Source organism: Acomys minous (genome assembly GCF_964271855.1).
Source record: "Acomys minous genome assembly, chromosome: 7".
In the NCBI taxonomy this organism is placed as follows: Eukaryota; Metazoa; Chordata; class Mammalia; order Rodentia; family Muridae; genus Acomys; species Acomys minous.
The window spans coordinates 94,481,703-94,506,063 of NC_140488.1; the positions used below are offsets into that span (position 1 = coordinate 94,481,703).

At 39.0% G+C, this 24,361-nt stretch overlaps 1 protein-coding gene across 13 annotated transcripts in view; it reads right to left on the reverse strand.

The window, feature by feature from the left end:
• The window catches only part of REPS2 (RALBP1 associated Eps domain containing 2), a 213,779-nt gene that overhangs the window by 77,233 nt on the left and 112,185 nt on the right, over positions 1 to 24,361 (reverse strand). For 2 of the 13 annotated variants that reach the window (XM_084790165.1, XM_084790160.1), the window contains exons 10-14: positions 22,947 to 23,019; positions 21,484 to 21,537; positions 16,625 to 16,670; positions 12,506 to 12,642; positions 11,767 to 11,838 (exon numbers count right to left, since the gene is read on the reverse strand). In XM_084790165.1, the coding sequence (XP_084646291.1) occupies positions 11,767 to 11,838; positions 12,506 to 12,642; positions 16,625 to 16,670; positions 21,484 to 21,537; positions 22,947 to 23,019 (382 nt within the window). The remainder of the gene's footprint in view (positions 1 to 11,766; positions 11,839 to 12,505; positions 12,643 to 16,624; positions 16,671 to 21,483; positions 21,538 to 22,946; positions 23,020 to 24,361) is intronic. The other 11 variants (XM_084790169.1, XM_084790168.1, XM_084790161.1 and 8 more) reach the window with 7 other exon arrangements.

The window sequence follows — 24,361 nt, forward strand, 5'->3', positions numbered from 1 at the left end:
AATAAGCAAGTGCAGCTGTCAAGGAAGAAGCAATAGAATTTGACTCCAAAATAAGAGCTATGTTTTAATGTCTACTTCAACAGCCCTGCATCCCTCTGCCCATACATTTACTGATAGTTCTAGCTAGCAAATGCCCACATTCAGTTTCCTTCTTACAATCACATGTCACATAATATTAACTAGGAGAGGTTGGAGTCATAGCCATCCATACTCCTCTTGGAATTCTACACACTGCTAAGCATGCAGAAAGCACTCATTAAATACAGACAGAATAGATACAGCACTTTCCCTAAATACAGTCACTAAAGGTTATATCTATTTTCAAAACATTCTACAAGCTCCTATGAATACCAAATTTACATTGCATTATGGTTTCCTTCAGTCATGAGCTGAATGTTTAACAATAGGAAAATGGTTAAATGAACCAGAGTCTTAATTAATAAAGGTCAAGGTAATAAAATATAATACCATAATTTTGCAATGACCAGTGGAATCATGGGCCTAAACAGCAGTTTTCTGGAAAGGGCTCATGAAAGCTTGTGAGAGCCTGCTGTGTGCACCTGTTCACAGCTCCATATTCAGTGACACATCATTATGCATGAAAGCAGCCAGGGCAGGAGTGTTTACACCACAGAAATTGACAAATGACAGGTTGTTAACATTTACCAATGTATATGTAGACAACAATAACTGATTGCTGATAAAAATCATTATTTGAAAGCTTGTTGGAGATCTCTGTTACATCACATGGATGAGGCTAATACTATATGAACTCACTGATAAAGCAAACAATTCAAATTAGAAAGGCATTAAATATCAAGAAACTCCTAATATGGAACAGGAGAAAGTAGACAGTGTCACTAGGAAGTAACTTGTTGAACAAATCTGAGTCTAATTGAGCCTAGATGTACCTACTGGCTCACAGAAAATACAACAGATGGAAGAATAAGCAACCAGTCAAAAACTTGAAAATGGAAATCAACAGTATGAATTATTTTCTTGTGAATTAATTAATTAATTAACAACTATAATGGGAGAAAAATGATTGATGAAGGGGCATACCTATTAAGCGACAGATTCTCAAAGCAAGAACAAATGAACATAGAGTCATATGTTTGAATCTTGATTTAAACAAGTCACTACAAAAAGACAGAAGAAACCAGGACACTGACTGAATATTAAATCTTATTTATGAACTATTGCTGATTTTGTTAGGTAGAAGAGTACTAGAACAGAACCAGAGGGAGGAGAGGAAGGACAAGAGAGAGTGTGGGTGATATAAGCAAAGTACAGTGATTTGTATGTATAAAAATGTCAATGAAACATTGATTTGCAGGGTGCAGTGGTGCACACCTGTAATCCCAGCACTCTGGGATGCAGAGGCAGGCAGATCTCTGTGGCTTCAAGGCCAGTCTGGTCTACAAAGCGAGTCCAGGACAGCCAAAGCTACACAGAGAAACCCTGTCTTGAAAACACAACAACAAAAGAAATACACTAATTTGCATGTAACTAAAAACTAAGAATTCAAGAAGCAACAAAAAATTAATAAAAATAAAAGCTTTATCTGATATACACAGGCACAGACACAATAGGGATTATATAATATTTAGGACTTACAGCAAAATAATGTATGAAAATGGTCCACTAAATTTGAAATTTTCCATAACATAGTTTTTAAATAAAGTAGTCAGTATACAGAATATATGCATAAAAGAAAGACAAATATCAGTATGAACATGGATGTATGTCTAGGAAATAGCATATTATGAAAAAGTAATGAAAAAACATGTATAGTGTAGTCTCAAACACTTTAAAGACATAAAACCCGTAATTGACATTATAGGGACATATAAATACTCACAATGCACTACTAACTGTTAGGAGGAGACACTGCTCGGAATGAGGTGGCACATGGGACTTGGTCGGGATGAGGTCAAGAAATGGGCTCGTGTTTGAATTGTATATACAAGAAGATATTTGTCTCCTCGTGGAATGAGTTTTATACACATTTTCAACAGGACAGTCACTCTAACTGTTGCTACTTGATTCTGCAGAGATTATGGCACTATTCCTCCCCTACACAGCCCCCTAAAAGCATTCATGAGCCCAGGAATTGCCATCAAATCAGAGAGTAGAAAAGAGAATGCACCCCAGCCAACAGCAGTATCGGCTTCACCCTTGTCTTGGCAAGAATTGCTAAATCCCCAGGCTTTTACCTTGTACAGGCCCAAACCACCGCATTTTGTTTATTGAGAAAGTTGCACAGACTTTGAGAAGAAGAAAAACAACTTCTAAATAAAGACAGACAGGAACCAGAAAAGGCAAAAGCCCACACTTGGCAAAGACTGCCTTTCAGCTAGCTGTTCATGCTGGGCTCTGGCATACCTAGCCTTGTAAACAACCTGGACTAGTCTCATACCTCTGAAAAGTTTCATCTAGGCCAATATCCAAAAAGTCTTCTCATTGTTTACATGAACTTCTAGACTTAAAATCTTATGCCAAAGGAACACTATGCTGCAGCCAACACTTTTTATAATCTCTCAAAACCGAAAACCTCAAGAACACGTATTAATGCTTTGTCAATATAAGTTCCAGTTGTGTTACTTCCAAGAGCAAGCCCTCTATAACAAGCAAGATCGGGTCTGAAGGCAAAGATTCAGATCTCAAACTACAAAGTACCCCTTAGCCCTGCTGTGGGTTATGACCCCGTTCGGCAAACCTCTATCTCAAAAAATATTTATGATTCATAATAGTAGCAAAATGACAGTTATGAAGTAGCAACAAAAATAATATTATGGGTGTAGGTCATAACATGAAGAAATATATTAAAGGGCCACAGCATTAGGAAGGTTGAACCCACTGCCTTAGGCCTTCAAAGACAGAAGACTACACTAACAGTCAAAGGCCTGAGTCTGAATGAAGAGTTCTTTGTCCTGCTGGCTGGTAAAGCAAAGTGAGGTGGATGAGTAAAAGTAATAACAGCTTGATGTCCCCTGCCCTGTCCCACTCCCATAAGCGGAAGCTTAGCAGACACGCCTATGAAATATCTGATTGAGCAGATGGATTGGGAAATGCAAATGGAGAGGCAGAAAAGAAATATTGCCCCTTCTATGATTGCAAAATTGGGTCCTAGCATGAGACCATATAGTTAAAACCCAAGCTTTAACTGCTACTGGCTCAATGACCTTGGACAAACTAGCTTGCACTTGTTTCTGTATCAATGAGGAGGAAACACTACCTGCTTTGCAGAGCTGCTGTGGAATAGCACATTAGAAATTAGAAATAATGCACATAAAATGCTTTAACTATGTCCTCTGTACAAAATGAGACTCAAACTCGTGTCACTCACAACTAGTATACCTGGTGGTAGGCAGCAGTGAAGTGAAAACCCGCAGGTATAAACAGGGAAGCCTGAATTTAAGATAGAGTCTCTGCTTCCTAGATAAGGTATATGCTACTTGAGAAATGGTCCTAGATCAATTATGTCATGCACAAGAGAAATTTTAAACTGAACTATGACATTCAATAATGATCTTTTTTGTTTGTTTGTTTCTAATTTAGAATTTTTTTTCATTTTTTTCTCCTTTATTAATTTATTCTTGTTACATCTCAATGGTTATCCCATCCCTTGTATCCTCCCATTCTTCCCTCCCTCCCATTTTCCCCTTATTCCCCTCCCCTATGACTGTTCCTGAGGGGGATTACCTCCCCCTGTATATGTTCATAGGGTATCAAGTCTCTTCTTGGTAACCTGCTGTCCTTCCTCTGAGTGCCACCAGGTCTCCCCCTCCAGGGGACATGGTCAAAGGTGAGGCACCAGAGTATGTGAGAAAGTAATATCCCACTCTCCACTCTACTGTGGAGAGTGTTCTGTCCATTGTCTAGATCTGGGTAGGGGTGTAAGGTTTACTGCCTGTATTGTCCTTGGCTGGTGCCTTAGTTTGAGCGGGACCCCTGTGCCCAAATCTGCCTATCATAATGTTCTACTTGTAGGCTTCTAGGACCCTCTGGATCCTTCTACTTTGCCATTCTCCCATGCTTCTCTCATCTAGAGTCCCACTAGAATGTCCTCCCCTCTGTCTCAGTTTCCTGGTAAGTGATCAATAATGATCTTATTGGTGTCTTCCAAACAGACTAAAAGGGATTTCATCTTTAATCTGTGAGTGGTTGAAGGATTATTAGCTAAGCTGTTAGGAGCACTATAATGAGCATGCACTCCACCTCACTATGTAAACTTCCTAATATGATGTGTACTGACGTAAATTTAATGAGGTTACAGAATTCATGATAACTAAACTAAAGCCAACTGTGTTTCTATACATTATCAGTTGAAGGCTTTGTAAATGAATTTTCCTATTAAAAATATTTAGAATAGAATAAAAAAGAACAAAGTTCCTAGGAACAAATTTAACAAGTATAAGATCTGTATGCTTATAAAGTATAAAAACACTACTAAAAGCAAATTAAAGACCTAAATGGACAAAAAGCCATTCTGTGTTTGGAGAGTAGAAGACATTATTAAAAGAGTAATACTAACCAAACCTAACTGATATATTGGTGCAATCCCTATTGAAACACCAGTCAGATTTGTTTTCCTGCAGGAACTGATAAGCTAATATTAAATTTTGTATGGAAATGCTAGAGAATCTGAACAATAACAAAAGTACTTAAAAAAAGAATAAAGTAGAAGGTCTTATAGTCCCTGATACCAAAGCATACTACAACAGCTATGAATTTAAAGAAGAGTAGGAAGGGGTATATGGAATGGTTTGGAAGGAGGAAAGAAAAGGCAAGATGTTGTAATTAAATTACAATCTCCAAAAATGTTTTTAAAGATCTGGAGAGGTGGCTCAGCAATTAAGAGCTCTGGCTGCTCTGCCAAAGGGCTAGGGTTTGATCCCCAAAACCAACATGGTACCTCAGAACCATCCATAACTGCTGTTCCAGGGGATATAATGCCTTCTTTTGGTCTCATATGGTGCACAGGCACACATGTATAGAAAACAACCATCCATATAAAATCATTCTTAATAAAGAACTACAAATAGACAATTATCCAGACAATATGCTGTTCAAATAAAGATAGATATGGTCAATGGAATAGAATTGAGATTCTAGAAATAAACGTGTACTTATATGGTTAATTGACTTTCCATAAAAGTAGCAAAAATTAATAGTTTTCTACAAATGATACAGGAAAAACTAATAAATGCATGTAGAAAAATAAAACTGGACTTCCACCTCATATGCAAAAATTAACTTGGATGGACTTCAGATAAATTTTAAAATCAAACTTATGAAACTTTCTGAAGAAGAGTAACTTCATATCCTTGAGCTGGGCAATAGTTTCCTAGATAGGACACTGACAGCACAAGTGACAAAACCGGGTAAACTGAACCCTATGAAAGCTTTAAACAGAACTGAATCAAAGGGTCCCATCAAAAACACAAAAGACAAACCCACAAAATGAGAGGAAATATTTATATATGAAAGACCAAAAACTAAACTTGTACCTAGAATATGTTTTTTTTTAACTTACAAATCAAGAACAAAAGAATGAACACCCAAACTTAAAATGGGGAGAGCTTTTTTTATGGCTATTTCTTCCAACACAACAGATAGTACACTCAAATGCCTTAGGAAGGTACAATTAAAAAAAACTATAACAGGTATTCTGAGGATGTAAATGGACTGGTATACTTATGCATTACTTGTGAAGTGGTAAATTGGTAGAGCTGCTTTGGAAAACAGTTCAAGAAATTCTCAAAATATTCAGTATAGTTTTGTCATATAAACTAGAAATTCTACTCTTGTGTATATATCCAAGATAAGTGAAAGCATGTTTCCATGAAAACTTGGACATGAATGATCACAGAACTCTTTAGAATAGCCAAAAGTAGAAACAACTCAAGCGGCCATCAACAGATAAACAATAAAATTTCCTATTGGGACTCTAGATGAGGGAAATATGGGAGAATGAGGAAATAGAAGGATCCACAGGGTCCTAGAAACCCACAAGAAGATCATCATGATGGGCAGATATGGACCCAGGGGGGTCTGGTCAACCTCCTGCACCAACCAAGGACAATACATGCAGTAAACATTGAACCCCTACTCAAATCTGGCCAATGGTCAGGACATTCTCCATAGTTGCGTGGAGAGTGGGGACTGACTCAGACATGAACTCTGGTGCCCCATATTTAACCATCTCCTCTTGGTGGGGAGGCCTGGTGGCACTTAGAGAAAGAATAAGCAGGCTACCAAGATGAGACTTGATAGGCTGTGACCATATTGTGGGGAAGGAGATAATCTTCTGTCACAGACCTACGGGAGGGGAATAGGGTGAAAGAGGGAGGGAGGGACGGAGGGAGGAACAGGAGGATACAAGTGAGGAGATGTAATCTAAATAAATTAATAAAAAAATAAAAAATAACTTTAAAAAACGTGATATATCCATTCCACCACAAAAGGAATGACACAGTGGTTCACACTATACAATAGATGAATATTTAAAACTTTAAGTGGAAAAAAGTCTCAAAGGACCACATTTTACTTTAATACAGAATGTTCAAAACACATATATGCATAGAAATATAAAGTAGGTTGGTGGTTACCAGTGACTGGAGGGAGAAAAGGATGGAATGGGAAATAACTGGTAACAGATAAAGAATTATTCTGGGATATTGAAAGTGTTCTGAAATTAGAGAGTGTGGATGATTATATAATACTATATACTGCCGTGCGGTGGTGGTGCACACCTTTAATCCCAGCATTTGGGAAGCAGAGGCAGGCGGATCGCTGTGAGTTCGAGACCAACCTGGTCTACAAAGTGAGTCCAGGACAGTCAAGACTACACAGAGAAACTCTGTCTCGGAAGTGTGTGTGTGTGTGTGTGTGTGTGTGTGTGTGTGTGTGTGTGTGTATACATATATATGCCACTGAACTGCATACTTTTTTAAAAGGTAAATTTGACTTGAACTTATAAAAATAAAACTGCTCAAACTGGATTTGTATCATGAGCCTCAAATATTGGATGTGGGGCGAGAATCCCATAATCCTACTAAAATTTTAAATTCTACTAAATTTTGAAAGGAAACAAGTAGCTCTCCCAGGCATGAGGCATGAGGTGATCTACAAAGCAGAGATTTGTACCCTTCAGAGACCTTGAGAGGAAGTCTGATCTTGAAAGCATCTCTTAGCCCCGAGGAGTTTCCTATTTCTCAAGTCACAGGGAAAAATAACCATGTGTATAAACTCCAGGACACACTTCCCCCAGCTCACCACTGAGTAAACAGCACTTGCCTTCCACTTTAGGCCAGAGCCCTAGAGTGACAGGTCACCTCAGCAAACATCTCACAAGGGGAGCATATGGGACGTTCTCATTCCCCTATACTGGAGGGGAACAGAAAAGTCACCTGAAGAATGTAGCAGTATCTGAAAGAATGCTCCAGAATGCTTCTGTCATTTCAGCTGCGTTCCAGGAGGTGGTAGCAGATGGTTAAAAAGATACCTCGCAATGGTAGGCAACTTTTAGATGGATGAATTTATCCAGGAAAAATAGCTCTGGATTCTCATGTGCTGCTGAATATATGTATAAGAGACAATATTTAAAAGAATAAATAAAAGGTAGGACTGCATCTCATTTCTGTCCTCCCATCATACTGTTCCTTTCCCTGAGTCAGGTATAATCTCAGTACTTAGAAAGTGGAAATAGGCAAACCTGGGTTACCAGTTTTGAGACTCTACCTCAAAAACAAATAAAAGTACTCTTTTTGGAATTTTCTACACATTTGCAATATGTCTTTGTTGCTTAATTTACCTCTGCCTTTTTCTAGGTAGTACACAGACATCATTCTTTTTGAAGAGCTTCATTTTGTGGTATGGAGGCATTATAATTTTAATTATGGGATGAATTTTATTATCAATATTTTAAAAGAAAAGGCAGTATCTTATTTTATTTTCTGTCACTGTTAAAAAAAAACCACTCTGGCAAAAGCAACTTGAGGGAGAAAGAGCTTATCTTAGCTCACAGTTCCAGGTTACAGTCCACTAAAACAGAGAAGTCACAAGAGCAGGAACTTAAAGCAACTGGTTACATGACATCCCCAGTCAAGAAGCAAAGAGCTATAAATACCCAGCCATGCTCAACCCTCCTCTCCACTCACAGTGCAGGATCCCAATTGGGAATGGTGCCTCCATAGTAGGGAAGCCCTTCCCACCTCGCACTCATAAGCCAGCCTAATCTAGGCAATCCCTCACTGAGACACCTTCCAAGGTAATTCCACAATTCATCTAGCTGGCACTGATGGGAAAGCAGCTCCTCATGGGAAACCACTACCCACGAAAGCATTGGTTCAGCCATCACAGTGGTGTTAACGTGGGGCTCTTAGTGAATGTTGCCATAAGAAGTGTGGTACAAAAAGCAACCCATCAATATCCACCTCATCTTTTAAATTAAAAGATGTCAATTAGAGAGCAGCTACCCTGTTCTATAGCTAGATATATCCATGGGACCAGGTTTTGTTGCCTTGGTCAGAGTGGAACTGGTGGAAGGCCCTAGTCCAATTTTTTAAAGGAGTAGCTGTAACTCCTCACACAATCTCTGTGCTTCTGCTAGGGTTCTCCATAACAGAAATAGATAGGGCTGTTGTGGTAAAAGCAGAACTAAAGTATTTTACCATCACCATGGAAACCTCATGCTGTGAACCTTAGGCATGGCTCTGAAAGAGGAGGCCAGAGTCAAGAGTGGAAGGAGAGGAAGTTCCATCCAGTAGAAGAGGGTAAAAACATTTTGTGGGGGAAAAATTTACCATTACAATGAGAAAAGCCAGTTCAGTTGTAAAATGGATTGGCCTCAATGTGTGATTTTTCTTACAGGAATACCAGTTGTCCATGTTTCATGGTTACAGTAATAGACCTACAAAACCAAATCAGCACCAAACAGGCCCCAGGCTTGACTACTGCTAGGTTTTGTAGATCTGTATCACATCTGACTTAAGACTCCTTGCATAATTATTACATTTATTTATGTATTTGTGCATGTATATGTGGTGGCTCACCCTTCCACATTTATATCATCTTTCAAAGATGACAGTTGTGTGAGGCTGATGGCTTCAAGACCAGGATCAGTTATAACAAATAATACGATCAGATTATATCACCTTTTCCAATGAAAGCCCACACTTGTTTGATACCTGTTCCTAGAGCCCTACACTCCTGTAAATTATATATCTATACTTTCTTTGCAACTCTCAAAATTGAAGCCTATTGGCCTGTACTTTGAAATTTGCCCTTTTAAAAAGTAGTTGTTTCTTGTTTGATATAAACATTACTCTTATTTAACTACCTCATCTTTCTCTTCATTTCCTCTTGCACACTTGTTTGTTGGCACTCTCCATCCATTTTTTTCTCTCTCTTTGTTCCTTCTTGTCTTCCTTTTTTAAAGTTGTTTTTGTTTTTAAAATGTTCTCACTGTGTAGCCCTGGCTGACCTTGAACTCTCTTTGTAGACCAGCGTGGTCTTGAACTCATCAAAGATGCACTTGCCTCTGCCTTCTAAGAGCTAGGACCAAAGTAGTAAGTCACCACATCTGGTTTCTTTTACACTTTTTTTTTTAGATTTATTTTATGTGTATGAGTATTTTGCCTGCATGTGCAAATGCAAACAAAGTCCAAAGAGGGTGTCAGGTCCTCTGGACTCAGGGTTCCAGGAGAAACTCTGTGGGTACTGGGTACTGGACAGAGCAGCCAGGGCTCTTTACTGCTGGGCCACTTCTCTAGCCAATCCATCCAATTTCTTGTCCACATTGTCACCACACTTTAAGTTACTTTCTCACAGCATCTGGGCAGCACACACTGCTTTCTATCACCCTGTGGGGGTCCATTGTTTAGAGAAGGCTTTGTTTTAGCCTTGTTTTTTAACTCAAGTTGATATCTTGCTTCACCTCAACCATCTTCCCCTCTTTCCTATACCTTTCTTTCTTCTTCTTTTTGTAAGTAGAGCATCCCAGATAGATTTTGTGTCAAAGGACAAAATTAGCAAAAGAAGGGACTGGAGGGATAAGGACCTAGCAGAGAAGCAGATTATACCAGCTGCCCATGGCCCGCTGACATTCTCATGTGCCTTGGAGAAGAGAAGTTCTTAGGCAAAGTGGGAGAAATATAACACGTATTATCTGTGATTAGTCAATAGAAGCTGGGTGAACCTTGTGAGCAGATGAGTCACAAAAGAAGACATAATGGTCAATAATACTGTGGAAAGATGCTTGTCCTTACAAAGAATCAGGAAAGTTTTTGCCTATATCCAAAAGGATGAAGAATGATGCATTATAGTAATGATGTAAGGGAACATTCTCAGACAATGCTAGAAATAAAGCAAACTGATAGGTTTTCTTCAGTAGTCTAGCAACATACATCTATACTTTAAACACATCTATAGCCTTTGATCTCAAAACTCCTACATTTAGGATTTAATACAAGAAAATAATTGGATAGAAAAACAAAAATGTAGCTTTGAAGTCATTGATAACTTTTGCCTTACATGCAACCTAAGAGCAAAGTGGGATTATGGGGAGGAAAAGAAGGTTTGTGTCTGTTGGGGGAGGACCTTCTCCACCAATGCATGCTCAACTATAGTACCTCCATATCATGCATCCATAAAAAGAATGATATAGTTCTTCACTGTGAAATAGAAACAAAAGAAACAATGGCTAATTGGAAAGTGTAATCTGATCCTATCTACCAAAAGTGATGTCTAAAGGCAAGCACAATGAGAAAGGTCATCTAAGTTCTCTTAGGCAGACTCCTCTGGTACATTTAGTCTCTGCTTTAGGCATTTCTGCTTCATCTCATTTTTAGCACTTTCTAGAAATATGGAACATAATTTAGAAACTCCCTTGTACTTTTCTGTAAGAATGAACAAATTAAGTAGATGGAATGTGTTTTGGTTTGAATGAGATGTCTCTCATATTCTCAGGCATTTGGATACTTGGTCCTCAGTTGGTGGTCTCTCAGGGCTGCCCCTGGAACTTTCCAGCTATGGAAATATAAGCCTTGGGTGTTCTAAGGTGTCTGGGCCAAACAGGGTGACATTTGAAGTATGTTTATCAACTAACCAAAGCCTTACAACCACATGAAGTACATACTGGCCTTACTTTAAAGATAAAAGAATCTGAGACAAAGATTAGCTCACTCTCTGAAAACTGAACAGGCAAAAAGCAGCTATGCTGAGTTTCAGATACACTGGAATATGTGTGTGCATGTCCATTCTCAGTCCTTGCAAGGGAAAGATACTTACTCGGCTATCCAGATTATTTTAATCTTTTTGTAACCACAGTAAGTCTTCTAGTTCGTAATCCTATAACCATGTGAAATTTTCATAACATTATCACCCATGGCTGCTCTTACCCTAAAGACCAGTCACTATGAAATTATGCCAGAATTTGGAACTAAGTATGGGAAAAAATTTAAGAGAAAATTTTATCTAATGCAGATAGTCATTGCAGAGAGTCAGTTTCACAGAGAGTTCTAGATTCGAGTATATTTTTAAAAATCTATAACTTTACTGCGAGAAGAGTACTTTATTAGAACAAGTGAAACATCCTGAGCTCTGCCAGGACACTGAGGTCATGCCAATGTGGGAGCCAATGAAACGCTCTGCTTTAGGAGAAAGGGTGATAAAGTACACATCACTAGCAGCCAGGTCTGCCTTGATTTAAACTGCACACAGATTGAGAAAGCATTATAGGAAATCATATCGCTAGTTCACCTCCATACGTCAGTGGAAAGGCCCTTGCAGTTCCCCAAATGCCATCTGAGACAGTGCCATCTCTGCTGTGACCTGCACTGAAGCAAAGGCATGTCATTTTGTTCCTTAGCTTTCCTAGGAGAATACACCCTACCTCACAGGAAGTAAGGGAAAAGGCAGCTCTCTCTGACACGCCCAGCCCCAGCTGCTGGCTCAAAAATATTTCCCAAAACCCCAGAGCAGCCCACCCACAAAGCCCATAGCCCTAGACCCTCTTCCCACCACCCAAACACTAATCAGATCTGGAGTCTTCTGAGTTGAACTCTAAGAACACAAGGATAAACTGTCATATAAAGTTCTGGCCAGGTACTGATCACTAAGCTCTGACCCCTGAGAACCATACAATGTCTCAGGAAAATGCCAAGGTCTTATTTACAAATTACCATGATACAGAAGACAAGACTGCAGCGAAGTACACAGTGGGATGCCTGGAGTTGAAACATTTTTAGTTTCTTAGTAAAGAAAAACTTCATAATTCTTGATCCTCAGCAGTGTGGGCAAGTCTCCAGACCCATATGCTATGTATCTGTCTGGGATTTTTCCTGCCCAAGAATATCACAGCAGCATAAAGACTTGCATGGCAAGGAAAACTGCCAGGTCTGTCTGCTCTTTTCTCTGACACACAGCGGCCTTAGCAGCAGAGAATTATACTGGTTCCAACAGGAAAGAGAAGGGCTTTGGGAGGCAGGGGGCACTTCACCTGGCGCGCTGGGCTGGAAGACTTTATTCAGATCCAAGGAGGAGGCTCTGGAATGGGTTTTCTGTGGCCTTGGTGGCGGGGTGGGAGGGTCCTCACCCCTTTTCATGGCCTCTTCTATGGATGTGCTAGAGTAAGATCTGTAGCAAAATAAGGGAAGGTCAGAGGGAAAAGAGCGGAGCTTTACTCCCTTAAGCTGGGTTGACCCAGAAAACACCCCAAAGTCAAAATGACTGCAGAGAACAGACAAGCTGCCCAAAAGCAACTATAAATTCTACTGTCCCTTAAATGCCATTGTGTACAATAAGTATGTGAATCCAGCCAAGACTGTGATCATTAGCCCTTATTAAGTCATAAGCCTACATTTACACTCTCTCCAAAAATGTTTTGTATAATTTCAAATCAATTTCTGTTATAGTTGTTAATAAGCCTTTTGGCTTGCATACTTCAGTGTTTTTGGAAAAGGGTTTCATGGTATTAACTGATTAAAAAGACTGGTTCACTCCCAATGTGATGATAGGCACATAAGGAATTGAGACAGCAACCCTGTGACTAAGAACTCAAACACAAGGGTTATGCCACAAGTGACACACGCGTAGGAAAGGGAAACGCGTCTATCAACTTCAGGAGGTTAGCCAGCCTTGCCCTCAGAAATAAGAGTTTTATGAACATTTTCAAAGCAATGACTTAATTTTAACCTTCTTTAAGGTGTAGCAAAGCATAGCTAACTTGGTGACTTCTGGCACTATAATAATAATATTTAAAGAAAATGAAAGAAGAGCTAGAATGTTGCAAACTCTGATTTGTTTCTATTTCAGTTTTTATGATGCTATTATAGTGCTCATGAAGCAGAGAAGAAATCTGCCTGCAGCAGCAGCTAGATATTTACAGGCACATACTCATTTTCTATGGTAATTAAACTCCATACTTTTTGGTTTGTTGATAAGGATAGGTTCACAATATGATGATCAGGAAAAACATGGAGAAAGTGGATGTCTCCATCCATATACTCAGCTTCTCAGCTGACTTCATGTCAAAGCAGAAATGACCTCTGAATCAGCGATACAACTGAGAAAGAAATTACCTTCAGGAAACTGGCTTCTGTAATCAGCTGTCACAACAGTCCTTCCTAAATTACAGTTGACCACAGACTATTAAACTCCTTTAGGATTTGGTAAAGTTGTTTGTGACAAAGCAAAGTTTTGTTTGTTTTTAACTGTATCGGGTTTGTTCTTTGACCACTTCATACCTGTATAATGTGCATTCATATTATCACACCCCTCTCTAATTTTCCTCCCATCTATAAGCCCTGCTTCCTCCCAAGTTTCCTTCCCACATTCATGAGGTTTTTTGGTTGTTATTTTGGTTTGTTTCTTTGTTTATGAGACCGACTGAGGGGATGGAGAGATGGCTCAGTGGTTAAGAGCACTGGCTGCTCTTCCAAAGGTCCTGTGTTCAATTCCCAGCAACCACATGGTGGCTCCCAACCATCTGTAATGTGATCTGATGCCCTCTTCTGGCCTGCAGACACACACACAGGCAGAGCACTGTATACCTAATTTTTGTTTAAAGAGAGAGACCCACTGAGGTTTACATGTGTGACTAAGAGCTTGGAACTACCCATTCATGCCTGGTGAACTCTCCCTTGATGGGATGGGAGAGACAACGATTGCTCCTCTCCCAGAATCCATCAGTAATCAATAGTTCAGCGGGAGGGGCAGGGTCCCATGAGGTCCAATTCGTAATTAACTATTGCTAGGAAAGGTTTTTCTTTTAAAAAAAAAAGTTTCTCAAGGTCTCTCTATGTTGGCTGAAGGTTTTGTTTGTCTTTCAAGGAAGCAACCTTTAAGACAACCATAATAATGGTATGGGGCATGCTCTTGGCTTGATCCTTGTAGCATTTATGTCTAGACAGACAAGACAAACAAAGGCAAGAGCTAAGGGAAAAGTTCTCTAACTCTGTCGATCAGAACCAAAGGGAATCAACAATTACTCTGTAAAGTAAGCTAGAGTTCTTAGTTAGAAGTTAAAAAAATAAAAAACTTTCTATGCCACATAGAGCTTTGGTGATATGGTCTACTCAAGGGAGAAAGAATAAGTGTAGAAACATAAGTGTAATAGTTTGTATGTGCATTCACATGCTTGTAGGCACATACACACACTATCCCACACCACATATCTCCTCTCTGTATATGATCTTCATGCTTATATTTTCACATGGAAAGGTACTGAGTACCAAATATGTGAGACTGTACGCAGGACTATGACCAAGTAAAACACAGTGTTCAAGGAATTGGCAAAATAATGGACAACATAACTGCAGAATGGTAATGTTTCCTCTTTCCCTTATATGTCTACAAGTCCTTACCACTTGACAAATAAGAGTAAGGGTGGTTTTATATCCTTTATCTCAGTAAATGGCCAATTAGAAATATGGAAAATAGAATTATCCATATTAGACCAATAAGCCAACCTGTACAAGAATAATATATAAAATCTGTCCAGACCATTACTAGTGGATCATGCTCCTTTGAGATTTTATACTTTCATTCATTTTGGGGGAGAGAAGAACTCAGCAGAAGTTCAATTTTTGGCTGATATCAGCTCACTTCTGCAATTCATGAAAGTCTTTTCTTATAAAAATGGGTAAATATTATCATTTCTATATTTCAAAGCTAGTATAAACTAATATGGAAAGAATCTGCCAACCGTTTTTTTTATTAATTTATTCTTGTTACATCTCAATGGTTATCCCAACCCTTGTATCCTCCCATTCCAACCTTTAAAAAAAAAACAGAATGAGTAAATATGGTCACCATAGAAGGAGTGACCATACTCTTTTTACTCAAATGAATTATTGTTTAAAAATATACATGAATGTAGGTATCTGTGGTTTATATGAACAAAGAAATACAGCCTAAATTATTTTATTTACATTGAGATAGTATGTCCTTAAATTTCAAGAGTATAAAATATAATAAAGTTTAAATCCACTACGGGGGTGGCATAGAGGAGCTGAATGAAGCTGGAAGTGGGGGAAAGTCACCGAGAGTCAAAGCAAAACAAACAAAAAACCCAACCACATAGTATTCTCTATTACACTGCAGTGAGGACACTGGGACCATGTGCAGCTGGGACAGCCATTGAGCACCCCTCAGTGACACATTGTCAAGCTAAGTATATATGTCACATGACCCACCATTCCAATTTCTGGGTGCTTTTGCAGAGATTATCACATCAGTTTTCAAGGTGAACGTGCAGAACCTCCCCATTAGAGTGTCGTTTGTGGCAGTGAGATTTAAGTGTGATCTAGTTTCAGGAGTTTAAGTGCAAATAAGAGGTAAACAGCCTGGTACACTTCTCATGTAATAGTATTTAGGTTAGAATTCAGACTAAATGTTCCCAGACTGATGGGTTGCCACGTATGAAAATGTGAAAAATAAAAGAGCTCCACACTACAAAGAAAAAAAAGAGAGTGGCCCCAACATTTCTTGTCTTTTGTGGGCTAACTCATTTAGCGTCCTGGATCATATCTCCCCTCTGCTCCTCTCTTCCAAGTCTTATAACAGCCATAAGTTTGCTGTCTTGGTTCTCCCTTTCATTAATGGCTATTTAAAACTGAAGCTGAGAGGAGGCACTAAGAATGGTTCAAGCAGGCCCTGAGTAGTGCTTACCTGATGCCCAGTGTCTCCTTGAAGTCACCATAAGCATTTTCTCTTCTCTAGATTTTATGCCCTAGACTTACTTGTTTGGTACTCACATTCACAGAAACTTTAGTTGTTACCTTTTAACCCTAGTTCCCTCTTAACAAAGCCATACACCCTCCATTACTTATCATCCTACCCCCAACTCAGTCATGTTACAAAAACTACTTCCTATCAAGGGTCCAGATAACAACAGCCACCATCTTCTAGCACTAATGCTCACAAAGACTAAGATGCTTTCCAGCATCACTACGTAACCAAGGCAGGCCACTCACAAGAAGTGCAATGGCCCACATATTTAGATTCACGTCTAAAGGTAAAGCAGATAGTGATTTGGGCGTGGGTTTGGGGTTTTGGATTTACTTCTAGGCAGAGAAAAGGCACAAGATCATCAAGTGAGAAATTAAATAAACACTACCTGGATCTTGGTCTTGCTTTGAGATTGTTGTAGTCCTTAGAAGTTGCTGAAACAAAAGATTATTTGTTGGTTGCTTAGGATTTCACTTATCAGTTAACCAGGGAGGTAAGTAGTGCCTGGGCTAGTACAGAACACAGCAACGAGTACAGCTGAGGCGGAGAACACAGGGGCTTCCACACTTTGATAGTTCTCTGATTTTACTTTCAAAGTTAAAAGCACAAGGAGAAGGAAAGAAATTCAGCATGTTTTCTTTCATTGGTACATTGAGAGGCCATTCTCAAGTCTAAATGGATTAATGGAGACATTCCAAGATAAAAAGACACTCCACTTAAGAGTTTATCTTTTTATATAAAGACAGATTCCCACCTGAAAGCTTCTTGGTTTCTCGTGATAGTCTAATAATAGATTTGAAACCAGTCTCTCATAAAGGTTAGGAAGAAATATATCTACTTACATATTATCTTTAACTATATAACATTACCAGAGTCAGATGTCGTGGCTAATACCTCCTTTTGAGAGTCTAGAGGCAGAGGCAAGAGGCCACAAGTTTAAGGCCAGCCATGTCTACATATTGAGTTATGCTAGCCAAGGCTAATTAATGAGATCTTATGAGAGTGTGCATGTGTGTGTGTGTGTGTGTGTGTGTGTGTGTGTAAGCACAAAGCACCATGGGCATGAGAAAACTGAGCTCCTAAAAAAAGTTAAAAGGTCTGCGACTTTTTCTATAAGAAAATATCCCTGGCTGGGTGTGGCTGCTCATGCTTATGATCCCAGCACTTGGAAAGCTGAGTCAGGAAGGTCACCGTGGGTTTGAAAGCAGTCAGGGCTACACAGTAAGTTCCAAAATAGCCTGGCTAAACTAGAGTGAGACTGTATCTCAAAAACTTCCCTCCACAAAAAAAAAAAGAAGAAGAAGAAAAAGAAATTTTTCTTGTTCCCATGTCTCTGTAACCAAATCAGAAAAAGAATACTATGGAATAAAACCATTAAAATGTGTTTCAACCATACTTTTTCTTATGAAAACTAAATCAGACACTAATTTGCTCACTACCAAGATCCATGGAGCCCACTTTCCCATCAGAAGTTGTGGGGAGTAATTAGAAACACTTACAAAAACATCAGTCCTCTTTTTGTGTTTCCACTCATTCATGGAAGGTGCCTATAGACGCTCATAGCTCATCTATGGTTTTGCAAACACTGCAGGTTTTCATCATAAAAATCCACAAGAAGAGTGCTACTTATGGAGAGAATATAATTTGCTTCTTTGTTTCACATATTTATCCAAAAGAAAGTATCTTGCTGCACTCACTATTCTGTCCTCATTTACACTGCCGCAAAGATAAAAGCCTCCTCTGGTATAAAGCAGCATAGATTGATGATGATCATTAAAACTCTTGGGTTAGACAAGCAAGGCAGAGAGGGGAGCTGAAAATTCTCATAAATGCTAGCAAGGCACAAAGCAAACTCTCGAGAGAGCCAGCCTCTCCTTACATGTGGTCAGCTGCATAAAAAAGAGCCATTTCTCCTGACATAAGCATTTTGCCTTGCTGTAGGGAGAACAGGCATGTTTCAGCTTCTAACTGAAGTGCTGCCATAGCCCCCTCCTCAGCAACAGAAGCATGGAAAAGCCAAGAGGTTGAGTTTGTCCTTGCCCATAGCATGCACCCACACCTGCGCAAAGAAGGAGCAGCACCTCCGCATCTCCTCCCAACTCCAGGCAGCAAAGAAAGGCAGCCTAGATGGGGACTCCCCTCTCTCTCAGCCAGAGACTGCCCTGAAGCTAGGAGGCCAGCATGTGGCCAGACTCACGGCAATGCTGGAGGCAGGCTCATGAGTAGGCCCACCACTACTCCTCTGTGTTCTTCTTCTCCCTCCGGACTCACTAATTTCCAGAAATAATTGGATAGTAAAAGTCCTGACTATGTTAAGACACTGGCTCCCACAGCACCAGACCCTGGGAACCGTTAATTTCTTTGTCATTTGTCTTTATCATTATCTTTGTGCTGGTGTGTGGATGGGTGTGGAAGGAAGGGTGAGCTTTGCTAATGAGAGATAGACAAACAGACAGACAGACAGATGAAGTGGGGATGTGTATGAGCAATGAAAAAAGAAGCAGGGACCGGGTTTGGAGAGGGGATCCAGAGACCTCAGGTGCTCCTCTTAGCCATGTCACAAAAAAGCTGAGCCTCCCTTTCCTCACACAGTAAGCAAGTCCCTCTCTTCGGGGGACAAATAAGAAGGCTGAGTCCTGGGAAATGTGAATACCCTGCAGAACTGCAAAGGGTCCATTTGGTATAGGACATATATAAACGCTCATAACATTCTAGGCCTGGAAATCTGGATTTAATCCTTACAAGATTAAAAACTGGAACAGGCAGTGGAAGGGGAGAATTGCTGCGCTGCAGAAGGTTTGTGAGCTGGTCATTAGCAATGGAACTGCACCTGGAATTGCCTGTGGCCGTCTGGAGACCACCCTGCACAGGAACACCTTGCCATGACACAGAAGCAAGCAACAAACTAGTGCTGTGCATTGTGTGTGCTTGAAACCTCTTAGACCCTACTATGCATATCCATCCAACAACTAAAAGGAAAGACTATGTGGGAAATGTTTAACAAGGAATCTCCATTCCCTAATCACTTGGTACCCCTCACCTACCATCCACCACGTCCATCACCTTCGCTGCTATCATTATTATTACCACCGTGTATGGGAATGGTAAGCAGAGCAGAGACATGCCTTTCCTCTCTACTTGCAAAGAAGTATCTAAGGCACAGCTTGGTAAGTCGACTCAGGTTTCAGACTACAAAAGCCTCAAGAGTTAAGTCTAGTTAAGTCTTCCATCTACCCCCACCCCCACCCCGACAGCTCGACTCAGCTCCCCGGTGCATATGAGTATACACAAAAATGGCACTATGTTCCAAGCTCAAGCAAAAGCCAATGGATGGATAACAGCTTCTCATTTAGCTAGAGAGAGGAAGAAAACGACAACTTCCTGGAACACTCCAAGCATGTTATCTTTTGTCATCTTTCCAGGAAATGAGAACGGGAAGAGGACATAGACCTAATGACTAACCTTCTAAAAGGCTGAAACGGAACTGAGAGGAACTGTCTCCAGTACACAGACTGCCATGCAGAATTATAATCACCACCTTGTGACTCTCCTATCTCCCAGGGGAAAGCTGTGGTGACTTCCCAGGAAACAGGCTATTAAATATGTTTGAGATGAATGATTGCATCATATCCAGAAGGGGGCAGCAGTGGGAAGAATAAATTAAAAAACACACAGCATGTTCCCAGGCAGTGTGAAACAAATTTAATAGACTTCATGTGCTGTGGCACACCTGTTAGGTTTTATCTGGTGGTGCCAAGCCCTGATCAAAGAAGGTTTAATTTTTTTTTAATGGGAATTGAGGCTCATGTCTCAGGGAACACTTGATCTCATGCTGAATTCTCTGGGACAAAAAAAAATTAGGATTCTCAAAGCCTATAGGAGAAGCATTAATTTAACACTCCAAATTGAAATAGCTTTTACCAATACCATGTCATAAAATTTACAAAAACTGCAAAGCATCCACCTTAACATCCAAAATCAGAGCCATTAAGAATTGACCTATACAAATAGAGCATTCCCCCCTGTGGTGAATGGATCCAAATACATTTCAAAAGTTAAAATCAGGCTTAAGAATTCCCACTGATTTTAGAGTCATGATTGATTTGCCATCTTAATTTCCTACTGTGCAGCATTGCTTTTTGGAGGTAGTGGTTTCCAAATAGGCCACATGCCAGAATCACCTGGGGGCTGGTATTTCTTCATCCTATCTCCTCGTATTTCCTCCTTCTCCATACTACTGTTGCTTTTAAACTTCAAATGAACTTAGTGTTTGGGAAACATAAGCATAGGCTTCAGTATTCTACTGATTCTTCTGTTGCAACTTTAAACAAATAAGCTTGGGATAATAGGTAGTCAACCATAAAAACATTATTTACATTCTAAATATTCAAGAGCAATAACAATAAAGAAGAAAGCAAAAACTTTTTAATCCTCATAACCAAAGATCTAAATAAAAATGCTTTCTGGAGCCACTTGACTTATAACAGGGTTTATCTTGCTTCAGGAATGGCTCCATTAAGAGAAAGCTAAAGGGGACTAGAGACATGGCTCAGCACTTAGAGTGCTTACTGGTTTTGCAGAGGGTGTGGCTTTAGATCCCACCACCCATATGGCAGCTCACAACCATCTGTAATTCCAGTTCCAAGGGGTCAAACACCTCTTATTGACATATATGGGCACCGCACACATATAAGGCACATATAAACACTCAGGCATACACACAAAAATTAATTAATTAATTTGAAAACATTTTCTTAAAATTCTCTGTAATTTCCCAGACACATTTCTACTTCTCCAAAAAACTGACCTGTACAAATTCATTTATTTTTCTCCTTGGAATCTACTCCATGTTTAAGCAGTACCTTCCTGATAGGGAAAGGTTATAAAAATATTTGAGATTGACATTTTAACAATGGAAAATAGCAACTCTGGACCTCAAGTTAATCCACCTTACAAGTTCCTTACCTTACAAAGAAAGCACGGGCGTTTATCTGAATCACTGCCCCAATTTTATACATCTAAATTCAAGCAGGATGAAATCTAAGTTCAGAGCCTAATGTCATCCTCTTCTGAAGAAAGGGAGACAGTAGAAAACCTAAGGCTTCTTGTAATAAGATACAAACCAAAAATTTAGAGACAAACAGACACAATATCACAGACACAACAATCCTCAAGTCACCAAACAGCTGAGGTTTTTTTTATTAGAAATTATTAGATAGAGACTACATTAAAATGGTTTTCTCCTACCTGTATCTTCAGATATGTCCTTTTGTAAGGAATCGTTAACAGTACTTTTCAAAGCTAGTAATATTTTGTTTCATGTTTAAGGAAGAAGAAAGAGAAAGAGGAAAGAGAAAACAAAAGCCTTGTGAAAATTTATTTCTGAGATACATCACATTAAAATAAATAATTCCTATCCCTCAATTACAGAAGTCTTACAAACCTCTAGCATCGCTATAGCATTTCTAGAACAATGAAAACTTCAAGGAGCATGGCAACAGGTTTTCCACCTACAGAAGGAAGCCCTAATTTCAACGTTCTAGAGACAGCCACTAGTGGTTAGGAAGAGTATTGCCACAAAGCATCCAAAATATCTTCTTAACAGTCAATCAACGACAGGACAATGTTTGGGATTTAAACACAAGCTTCAATAATTTTAGAATTTTGTAGTCAAAATCAAGACCTATAAATTAAGAACATGATCAGCTATAGATAATGTCTAGTTCCACTTGAATATCCTAAACAAACATTTAACTAGAAAGCATGAAAACCATCAGTGCTTACTAGAAAACTTCTTTTTCATGTTTAATGTCTCTGTGAGTCTGAATTAATGGAAGGGCTCAGCAATAAAACCTGAAATGGCTTCACTTCAGATAGGCTTCTCCCACTTGTAAGTGGTGAATTGATATAACAGATGGAACACTGGCTTAAGATGGAAAATCTTGGTTCCTGTCCCAGTTTTTTTTTTTTTCTTTTTGTAAAAGTAGATAATTCATACCGCCTGTCTGAATTCAGCTGCTTATTTCTAAATGTTGACTGATTTCAAAAGCACTAGCTTTGTGAGGTCTGTATATAAGACAGTATATGAGAAAGGACCTGGTAAGTCAAAGGATCATTACAAAGGACAGGGTTTAGAGGAGAGGGTCCTTCCTCCACTTGTGGATACTGCAGGCCTGAGGGTATTCCTAATACTGGACACTATGCTGACTGCCTTCTCAGCTACCCATTAAAATAAGCAAATTGAAACCAGGCTCTATATCCACCTCCATGCCCATAAGACCAATGTGAAACAGATAAAGCTTTAGGATTGGCACACTGTCTGAAAGAACTTCCTCATGGATTAGATGCATATACAAATGTACATTAATGGTGAGTTTTTTTTTCAAATCGCTTATGGCAACACTAAATTCTTTCCCACTTCCTAACTATAGGAGTAAAATGCAATGTAATATGTCAACAAACCCTAAGATTAACACACACACACACAAACAAAGATTAACACAATGATCAATGAATTAAGGTATGTCAGACAATGAAGGTTTCACTGCCATTTTGTGAACTATAAGCTTATGCCAACAATTTAAAAACACGATATATCCAAATGAGTATACATATTGAGCAGTGGCCTCATATGACCTGGAAGTTGTTCTAGGAGAAACAGATGAGGAAGCATAGGAAGGTATCCTTATAAGAACAAAACCATTTCATACCTTGTTTGTCATCACCAGTAGTCACATCTTGGGTAGGGACAGGAAAGTCAGCCATGTCTTTAACAGATGTCTTCTTGGAAAAGAAAATTAAATATATGGGCTTAAAAAGTTAAGCAATAATCACATATGAATAAATGTTTTAAAAGTTAATAGTTCAAAAAAGTTAATAGTTCATGTCAAAATTTATATCTTAAATAAGTCCTTGACATTTAATTCTACTTTATTAATTTAATTTCCTGATGAGGTACAAGTAAATTTTCACCAAAATATTTATATACATAGAGGAAAAATGGATTTGAGAAACATAAAGATTCAAATCAAGACTTATTAGTGAATCTTACATTGAATTTGAGTCTTGACTGGGATTCAGCCAGAGATTTTTCATTACCTTTGTTCAGTCAGCTAAGTACCAACTTGGCCTTTATAAACTTTTTTTCACAAACAGGGAGAGGGTGTAATAAGTAGCCCTATACTATGAAAATTTTCTAGGATCTGTTATGTACTGGATGTTCAGCCTCTTTGTTGTGGAATAAGAAATTTTTATTGATGACCAGATAAAAAATTTCCCCTAAAGCTGAGCATGGTGGCACACACCATTAATCTCAACACTTGGGAGGCAAAAGCAGGTGGGTCTCTGTAAATTTGAGGCCAGCCTGGTCTACAGAGTGAGTTCCAGGACAACCAGGGCTACATAATGAGACCCTGTTTCAAAAAAATTTCCCCCAATTCACAGATTAGAAAAGTTCTCAGTATGCTAATAAGTTGAATACTCAAATTGATCACCTTTGAATTGCTTTCAAATAGCTTCAAGTCCACTAACTATATATTTATTTCTAAAAAGCCTTCCCCATATGTACTCTAACAATAGTATTGGTAATACATAGTATGTTTAGAAATTGCCCAGCAAGTAGGTCTTACATCTCCACTGAAACAAAGCCATTGCGCGCAGTGATCAGGGAACTACTTGGCTTGACTGTGGTAACTGTTTCACAATATGTGCATATCTCTATACATGCATCAACACATCATGAACATGTATAATTGTATTTGTCTAGTATACACCAAAAAGGCTGAAAAGTATATACTCTAAAGCCTCTGCTGTGATTGAAGGATAAAATATATTCATATTTATGTTATCTTTATGTACAAAGTCTGTAAAGGTATTTACGCATTGAAAATGACTAGGTAGAAGGAGAATGAAGTGACAGGATGTCTTGACACCAAATGCACTTTGGTATTACATACATTTAAGCATACTTGAAACTTAGAGATGAATGTAAAAATGCAAGGAAGATGATCAAAATCATAAAGGGTTTTGGTCCAATGATTAGTTTTAGTTTACTTCTCAGAACTCAAACCCATACTTCTGGTTTATAAATGGTTCCAAAATAAAAGGCTTTAGCATGACTAGGTGG